General features: G+C 46.3%; 1 protein-coding gene across 1 annotated transcript; it reads left to right on the plus strand.

Moving 5' to 3' along the window:
- Positions 1-820: 820 nt before the first annotated feature.
- LOC124029023 (histone deacetylase 9-B-like) lies at positions 821-9,404 on the plus strand. Its single transcript, XM_046340890.1, has 2 exons — positions 821-997; positions 8,763-9,404. The coding sequence occupies exons 1-2, from the start codon at positions 821-823 to the stop codon at positions 9,141-9,143; spliced, it is 558 nt and encodes a 185-aa protein (XP_046196846.1). The 3' UTR covers positions 9,144-9,404.
- The last annotated feature ends 274 nt before the right edge of the window (positions 9,405-9,678 follow it).

Raw genomic sequence — 9,678 nt, forward strand, 5'->3', positions numbered from 1 at the left:
TCCCTGACACATTCCTTACATTGAGACCTGTCTGGTACATCAGCTGCATAGAAAGAGTGTAACCATTTGAAGAGGTGATTGTCGAAAACAAAATCATACCAAGTGTTTCTGGCAAATAATGCAGAAAAAAAACTGACTGCACAAAATGACAACTCTTCTCAGTTTTTTGGGAATGAAAACTGAATAGAATATATAGAAGCACCATTATATTGTGAGAACTTTAGTCCTCAGTTGTATTTGTAAGCCCCTGCCCCGTGTGTCTCTGTGTTCTCTCAGGCTGCCATCGGGCTGAAGGAGAAGACTGGGAGGTCAGGCATGGTCTACCAGGGCAGCTCCTGGGGCCTGTGCCCATGCCCACGGTGACCTCCATGGAGACCAAGGTGTCCCCCAGCCATCAGGCCCTGCTCCAACACCTCCTTCAGAAGGAACAGATAAGAAGGCAGAAGATCCTCTCCTCCTCTGGTGAGTCCTTATCCTTACACTGAGACAGACTTAAACCGAGATGTAGGGCCCGTTTCACAGACATTGATTAAGCTTAGTCCTGGACTAAAAAGCATACTCAATGGAACATCACAGTGGAACTTTTCAGTCCAAGACTACAATCTGAACAGGTTACTGAGCAATAGAATTACACCACTTTGGATGGGAGAGATATTGAATGATTAAATATTGCTTATAATTAGTTGAAGAAGTGGTCATGAAGATCATGAATTAAATGAGTTGGAATTAGTGTAGATTTAGAACGTTGAATCTTAGTGCCGCCGTCTTGCCCCTCCAGGTCAAGGCTCCATGCCCACCACCCCCACTCCCCCCTCTGGCCATGAAGCGACAGGCCTCCTCCAACAGCAGACCCAAGCTACCCAAGCACCGGCCCCTGAACCGGACCCAGTCAGCCCCTCTGCCCCAGAGCACCCTGGCTCAGCTGGTCATCCAGCAGCAACACCAGCACTTCCTGGAGAAGCAGAAACAATACCAGCAGCAGATCCACATCAATAAGGTAAGAAACAGTACCAGCAGCAGAGTAGGAGTGTGTATCTAGGATCAGGTCCCCCTGTCCATTCATTATGATGTAGAAAACTAAACTGATCCACATCAATAAGGTAAGAAACAGTACCAGCAGAGTAGGAGTGTGTATCTAGGATCAGGTCCCCCTGTCCATTCATTATGATGTAGAAAACTAAACTGATCCACATCAATAAGGTAAGAAACAGTACCAGCAGCAGAGTAGGAGTGTGTATCTAGGATCAGGTCCCCCTGTCCATTCATTATGATGTAGAAAACTAAACGGATCCACATCAATCAGCTAACTGACCTTTACTGTACTCTTGCTGTACACTAAAATCCCTGGAGAGTAACTGGACCCCATATCGCCTGTAAATAATACACGCAACCTATACATTAAAATCACCAAGTGTGTGCCCAGTGGGGATTTTAATTTCAGCAGTTTATACACACACATTCAGAGGCTATATTTAGTCTTATCAAACTTTCTGTGGTAGTTGCTATGTGTTTACAGAGCCCTTCCACCCGGCTCAGCCTCCCTGTGCTATTTCTGCTAAGTAAACAAGTTGAGCCTGACTTCAAATAGGAGAAGAAATGCTTCCCATAGCACTAATTCTGTTATCATAGCTTAAGGCATCAGTGGCATTCGCATGCAAACCCTGTGAAATTCAATTCAGCCAAGTTCAAATGGCCCCAGAATACACGCTTTTGTTCCTCTGTGGCAATATTTGTGTTCCTGTGAGCAGGCTGTGGTGACCGTGCCATTGGCAGAGTGCAATTATTCAGCCACGGGAAGTGAGTGGTTGAGGTGGCGGACATACAGAGACACAGCCAGAGAGACACAGTGAAAGGCAGCATTGTGTTGCTCTCACACTGATCTGTCCCAATGCACAAGCCCTCAAACAGCCATGGGAATCTGAGAGCAACAAAACGCGCAACTCTCACTTAAAACTAACAGGGAAGGGCCTCAAAAGTCCCCTAACTACACAGTTTAAGTCTCCCCAGTCAAACTTTCCAATGGAGGACTGTTTAAAACACTTCCTTAGTTCTGATTCTTGTCCCTCTTATTAATCAATGTGGTCCTTCTGTAGCTCAGTTGGTAGAGCATGGTGCTTGTAACGCCAGAGTAGTGGGTTCGATCCCCGGGACCACCCATACGTAGAATGTATGCACACATGACTGTAAGTCGCTTTGGATAAAAGCGTCTGCTAAATGGCATATATATATAATATACAAAAAAAATTATGCAGTGACTCAAAATAGGTTTTGCTATGCACAAGCATTCCTTGAGCTTGAAGGTGCATTTGATTGACGGGAGGAAGGGGCATTGGATGGTTATCTAAACAAATAACCCTAGCTACCCTATCACCCCTGATGTGAGCACTCAGGTCAATAACAGTAGATCCTTTAGACCAAAGCACCTCTCTCCCTAAGAGGAGGTTATAAATGTCTACTAATCAGAGATGAGCTCTGTGTTTATTTAGAAGGATCTTAGCCATTGGCCCAATTCATTTACAGCAGTAGCAGTAGCAGTAACAGTAGTAGTAGTAGCAGTAGAGGCAGCAGCAGCAGGAGTAGAAGTAGCAGTAGCAATAGGAGTTGTACTGTAGTAGCAAAGGGTAGCAGTAGCAGTAGTGGTAACAGTAGCTGTAGCAGCAGTTGTAGTGGTAGTGGTAGCGGTAACAGTAGCAGCAGCAATAGTAGCGGTAGTGGTAACAGTAGCAAGCAACAATAGTAGCGGTAGTAGTGGTAGCAGTAGCAACAGCAGTAGTAGCATTAGCGGTAGTGGTAACAGTAGCAGTAGTAGCGGTAGTGGTAGTGGTAGCAGTAGCAACAGCAGACCTGTGGCACTCACATCCGTAGCCATGAAGTGCTTTGAAAGGCTGGACCTACCCTAATTTGCATACTGCCCAAAAAGATCCACAGATGATGCAATCTCTATTGCACTTCACATTGCCATTTCCCAACTGGACAAAAGGAATACCTATGTGAGAATGCTATTCATTGACTACAGCTCAGCGTTCAACACCATAGTATCCTCAAAGCTCATCACTAAGCTAAGGATCCTGGGACTAAACACCACCCTCTGCAACTGGATCCTGGACTTCCTGACGGGCCACCCCAGGTGGTGAGGGTAGGTAGCAATACATCTACCACACTGATCCTCAACACTGGAACTCCCCAGGGGTGCGTGCTCAGTCCCCTCCTGTACTCCCTGTTCACCCACGACTGCATGGCCAGGCACGACTCCAACACCATCATTAAGTTTGCTGATGACACAACAGTGGGAGGCCTGATCACCGACAAGACAGCCTATAGGGAGGAGGTCAGAGACCTGGCCGGGTGGCACCAGAATAACAACATATCCCTCAACGTAACCAAGACTATGGGGATGATTGTGGACTACAGGAAAAGGTGCACCGAGCACGTCCCCATTCTCATCGACGGGGCTGTAGTGGAGCAGGTTAAGAGCTTCAAATTCCTTGGTGTCCACATCAACAACAAACTAGAATGGTCCAAACACACCAAGACAGTCGTGAAGAGGGCACGACAAAGCCTATTGCCCCTCAGGAAACTAAAAATATTTGGCATTGATCCTGAGATCCTCAAAAGGTTTTAAAGCTGCAACATCGAGAGCATCCTGAACGGTTGCATCACTGCCTGGTACGGCAATTGCATGGCCTCCGACCGCAAGGCACTTCAGAGGGAAGTGTTTACGGCCCAGGACATTACTGGGGCAAAGCTGCCTGCCATCCAGGACTTCTACACCAGGCGGTGTCAGAGGAAGGCCCTGAAAATTGTCAAAGACCCCAGCCACCCCAGTCATAGACTGTTCTCTCTACTGCCGCATGGCAAGCGGTACCGGAGTGCCAAGTCTAGGACAAAAAGGCCTCTCAACAGTTTTTACTCCCAAGCCATAAGACTCCTGAACAGGTAATCAAATTGTTATTTGCATGGACTATTTGCATTGTGTCCAACCCCTCTTTTACGCTGCTGCTACTCTCTGTTTATCTTATATGCATAGTCACTTTATCTATACATTCATGTACATACTACCTCAATTGGCCCGACCAACCAGTGCTCCTGCACATTGGCTAACCGGGCTATCTGCATTGTGACCCACCCACCAACCCCTCTTTTTACGCTACTGCTACTCTCTGTTCATATGCATAGTCACTTTAACCATACCCACATGTACATACTACCTCAACAAGCCTGACTAACAGGTGTCTGTATATAGCCTTGCTACTCTTATTTTCAAATGTCTTTTTACTGTTGTTTTATTTCTTTACTTACCTACACACACACACATAGTTAAAAAAAAAAATTATCTCCGCACTATTGGTTAGAGCCTGTAAGTGAGCATTTCACTGTAATGTCTACACCTGTTGTATTCGGCGCACATGACAAATAAACTTTGATTTCATTTAATTTAGTAGCAGTAGTAGTGGTAGTGGTAACAGTAGCAGTAGTAGCGGTAGTGGTAGTGGTAACAGTAGCAGTAGTAGTGGTAGCAGTAGCAGCAGCAGTAGAAGCAGTAGCGGTAGTGGTAACAGTAGCAGTAGTAGCGGTAGTGGTAACAGTAGCAGTAGTTGTAACAGTAGCAGTAGTAGTGGTAGTGGTAACAGTGGCAGTAGTAGTGGTAGTGGTAGTAGTAGCAGTAGTAGCGGTAGTGGTAGTAGTAGCAGTAGTAGTGGTAGCAGTAGCAGCAGCAGTAGAAGCAGTAGCGGTAGTGGTAACAGTAGCAGTAGTAGCGGTAGTGGTAACAGTAGCAGTAGTTGTAACAGTAGCAGTAGTAGTGGTAGTGGTAACAGTGGCAGTAGTAGTGGTAGTGGTAACAGTAGCAGTAGTTGTAACAGTAGCAGTAGTAGTGGTAGTGGTAACAGTGGCAGTAGTAGTGGTAGTGGTAACAGTGGCAGTAGTAGTGGTAGTGGTAACAGTAGTAGTGGTAGTGGTAGCTGTAGTAGCGGTAATGGTAGTGGTAACAGTAGCAGTGGTAGTGGTAACAGTAGCAGTAGTAGTGGTAGTGGTAGTGGTAACAGTAGCAGTGGTAGTGGTAGTAGCAGTAGTAGCGGTAGTGGTAGTGGTAACAGTGGTAGTGGTAGTGGTAACAGTAGCAGTAGTAGTGGTAGTGGTAGTGGTAACAGTAGCAGTAGTAGTGGTAGTGGTAGCAGTAGCAGCAGCAGTAGTAGCAGTAGTGTTAGCGGTAGTGGTAACAGTAGCAGTGGTAGTGGTAGTGGTAGTGGTAGCAGTAGCAACAGCAGTAGTAGCAGAAGCATTAGCGGTAATGGTAGCGCTAGTGGTAACAGTAGCAGTAGTAGTGGTAGCAGCAGTAGCAGCAGCAGTAGAAGGAGTAGCGGTAGTGGTAACAGTAGCAGTAGTAGCAGTAGTGGTAGAGGTAGTGGTAACAGTAGCAGTAGTTGTAACAGTAGCAGTAGTAGTGGTAGTGGTAACAGTGGCAGTAGTAGTGGTAGTGGTAACAGTAGTAGTGGTAGTGGTAGCTGTAGTAGCGGTAATGGTAGTGGTAACAGTAGCAGTGGTAGTGGTAACAGTAGTAGTGGTAGTGGTAGCTGTAGTAGCGGTAATGGTAGTGGTAACAGTAGCAGTAGTAGTGGTAGTGGTAACAGTAGCAGTAGTTGTAACAGTAGCAGTAGTAGTGGTAGTGGTAACAGTGGCAGTAGTAATGGTAGTGGTAACAGTAGTAGTGGTAGTGGTAGCTGTAGTAGCGGTAATGGTAGTGGTAACAGTAGCAGTGGTAGTGGTAACATTAGCAGTAGTAGTGGTAGTGGTAGTGGTAGCAGTAGCAACAGCAGTAGTAGCAGAAGCATTAGCGGTAATGGTAGCGGTAGTGGTAACAGTAGCAGTAGTTGTAACAGTAGCAGTAGTAGTGGTAGTGGTAACAGTGGCAGTAGTAGTGGTAGTGGTAACAGTAGTAGTGGTAGTGGTAGCTGTAGTAGCGGTAATGGTAGTGGTAACAGTAGCAGTGGTAGTGGTAGCAGTAGCAGTAGTAGCGGTAGTGGTAGTGGTAACAGTGGTAGTGGTAGTGGTAGTGGTAACAGTAGCAGTAGTAGTGGTAGTGGTAGTGGTAGCAGTAGCAGCAGCAGTAGTAGCAGTAGCGTTAGCGGTAGTGGTAACATTAACAGTAGTAGTGGTAGTGGTAGTGGTAGCAGTAGCAGCAGCAGTAGTAGCAGTAGTGTTAGCGGTAGTGGTAACATTAGCAGTAGTAGTGGTAGTGGTAGTGGTAGCAGTAGCAACAGCAGTAGTAGCAGAAGCATTAGCGGTAATGGTAGCGCTAGTGGTAACAGTAGCAGTAGTAGTGGTAGCAGCAGTAGCAGCAGCAGTAGAAGGAGTAGCGGTAGTGGTAACAGTAGTAGTAGTAGTGGTAGCGGTAGTGGTAACAGTAGCAGTAGTAGTGGTAGTGGTAACAGTGGCAGTAGTAGTGGTAGTGGTAACAGTAGTAGTGGTAGTGGTAGCTGTAGTAGCGGTAATGGTAGTGGTAACAGTAGCAGTGGTAGTGGTAGCAGTAGCAGTAGTAGCGGTAGTGGTAGTGGTAACAGTGGTAGTGGTAGTGGTAGTGGTAACAGTAGCAGTAGTAGTGGTAGTGGTAGTGGTAGCAGTAGCAGCAGCAGTAGTAGCAGTAGCGTTAGCGGTAGTGGTAACATTAGCAGTAGTAGTGGTAGTGGTAGTGGTAGCAGTAGCAGCAGCAGTAGTAGCAGTAGCGTTAGCGGTAGTGGTAACATTAGCAGTAGTAGTGGTAGTGGTAGTGGTAGCAGTAGCAACAGCAGTAGTAGCAGAAGCATTAGCGGTAATGGTAGCGCTAGTGGTAACAGTAGCAGTAGTAGTGGTAGCAGCAGTAGAAGGAGTAGCGGTAGTGGTAACAGTAGTAGCAGTAGTGGTAGCGGTAGTGGTAACAGTAGCAGTAGTTGTAACAGTAGCAGTAGTAGTGGTAGTGGTAACAGTAGCAACTGCAGTAGTAGCAGTAGCGGGAGTGGTAACAGTAGCAGTAGTAGTGGTAGCAGTAGTAGCGGTAGTGGTAACAGTAGCAGTAGTAGTGTTAGCGGTAGTGGTAACAGTAGCAGTAGTAGTGGTAGCAGTAGTAGCGGTAGTGGTAACAGTAGCAGTGGTAGCAGTAGGAGTGGTAGTGGTAACAGTTGCAGTAGTTGTAACAGTAGCAGTAGTAGTAGTAGTGGTAACAGTAGCAGTAGTAGTGGTAGTGGTAACAGTAGTAGTAGTAGTGGTAACAGTAGCAGTAGTAGTGGTAGTGGTAACAGTAGTAGTAGTAGTGGTAACAGTAGCAGTAGTAGTGGTAGTGGTAACAGTAGTAGTAGTAGTGGTAGTGGTAACAGTAGCAGTAGTAGTGGTAGTGGTAACAGTAGCAGTAGTAGTGGTAGTGGTAACAGCACAGTAGTAGCGGTAGTGGTAACAGTAGCAGCAGCAGCAGTAGGAGTGGTAGTGGTAACAGTTGCAGTAGTTGTAACAGTAGCAGTAGTAGTAGTAGTGGTAACAGTAGCAGTAGTAGTGGTAGTGGTAACAGTAGTAGTAGTAGTGGTAACAGTAGCAGTAGTAGTGGTAGTGGTAACAGTAGTAGTAGTAGTGGTAACAGTAGCAGTAGTAGTGGTAGTGGTAACAGTAGTAGTAGTAGTGGTAGTGGTAACAGTAGCAGTAGTAGTGGTAGTGGTAACAGTAGTAGTAGTAGTGGTAACAGTAGCAGTAGTAGTGGTAGTGGTAACAGTAGTAGTAGTAGTGGTAACAGTAGCAGTAGTAGTGGTAGTGGTAGCGGCAGTGGTAAGAGTAGCAGTAGTAGCGGTAATGGTAACAGTAGCAGTAGTAGCATTAGCGGTAGTGGTAACAGCAGTAGTAGTAGCGGTAGTGGTAACAGTAGCAGCAGCAGCAGTAGTAGCAGTATTGGTAGTGGTAACAGTAGCAGCAGCAGTAGTAGCAGTAGTGTTAACATTAGTGGTAGTGTTAACAGTAGCAGCAATAGCGTTAGCATTAGCGGTAGTGATAACAGCAGCAGTAGCGTTAGCATTAGCGGTAGTGGTAACAGCAGCAGTAGCGTTAGCATTAGCGGTAGTGGTAACAGCAGCAGTAGCGTTAGCATTAGCGGTAGTGGTAACAGCAGCAGCAGCAGCAGTAGTAGCAGTATTGGAACCAGTAGCAGCACCAGTAATGGTAGGAATAACAGTAGCACTATGGCGCAGGATTGTTTTGCAAGGTTGGTATTTTGTAAGGTTTTACACCAACAATAGGGGCCACTAATCACTAATGGACATTTACAAGAGCTTAGAGAGGATTTTAGAGGGAGGTATAAAAGCGTTGACTAATACCAAGATAAAGAGGCTAATTCTCTGCCTGAGAAATATTTATACCAGGCCTACGTTCTTACGCCAAAGTGTTTGTGCTATCTTACCAGCTGTCAATGGGTAAGGTGTTTAAGTGATTGCTCCACTTTCTGTTGTCTAACAAATAAAGCTTGACTAGATGTTGAGACATGAAACCCATAGCAGGGCCTCATAGTACTGTCTGGGGCATGCTCTTAAGGAGACAGCAGCAGTGACTGCAATCTCTGTGTAGCCTTATTTATGCGGAAATGTAGTGTTGTGTTGGATGAATTTGACTTGTGCTGCTTTGCTCAGAACACACTACTCACTACTGGCTAGGTCAAACTCATTAAACGTAAAGATGAATTGTGAAATAACAATGAATCTGTCCGTTGAGCATTATAACTAAATTACCTCTGATGCTGTACCTCTCTGCAGCTGCTGTCCAAGTCCATCGAGCAACTCCGTCAGCCCAGCTCCCTGGTCAACCCACACCTGCAGGAGTCAGAGGAGGAGGAGGAGGAGGACAACACCCGGAGGATGGCGGATGAGAGGATGGACATGCAGGAGGACAGGATGCCCCCTGGTGGCGTGATCCAGAAACACACCCTTCGCTCCAGCAACAGCAGTGGCAGCAACAGCTCTCTCGGGGAGCTGTCCTCCATCGTAGAGGCCCACCACCGCCTGGGGGTCATAAAGGTCAAAGAGGAGCCAATCGACAGCGAGGACGAGTCCCTGTCCAGTCAGAGCCTAGCGGCGGAGCAGAGGGCCTCACTCCACCAGGTCAAAGGTCAGCTGGTGATAAGAGCTATGATCTGAGGGGGCAGAAGATGAAGGAGATCAAACACTGCGACATTCATAGACGCATATGTACACACAAACACACACACAGACACACACACACATACACACACACACACACACACACACACACACACTGCAGCCAACACACACACAGAGCCGACTAGGACTCCCAAGGCAGTCCTCTCCCTGCCCTGAGATGTGACGCTGTCTCAGTGAAGTGCAGCCGCACCCCAAACCCCTACCAGACTGACTCTCTGTTTGTGATCTTTGTGAAGTGATCTGTAATGTAAAGTATGTTTCACCGTGCTGTATATAACATGAAAGAAGATTTACTAGAAGAGTGCTCCTTCTTTTTTACTTCTAAGGAACTGCTTTGATTGTTTTCAGGTTCTGCTCAATTGACAGAATGTAGTATGTATGTATACAGTAGATTTAGTGTAAGAGAATATTCTAGAAGGGATGGAAAGTTTAACCGTTGTACAGTTTATGAATGCCATTTTATGTTCCCATAGTGTAACATTTATGCCATCAATTCACTTCAACTTTGACT

Source organism: Oncorhynchus gorbuscha, unplaced genomic scaffold, assembly GCF_021184085.1.
Source record: "Oncorhynchus gorbuscha isolate QuinsamMale2020 ecotype Even-year unplaced genomic scaffold, OgorEven_v1.0 Un_scaffold_5262, whole genome shotgun sequence".
NCBI lineage: Eukaryota > Metazoa > Chordata > Actinopteri > Salmoniformes > Salmonidae > Oncorhynchus > Oncorhynchus gorbuscha.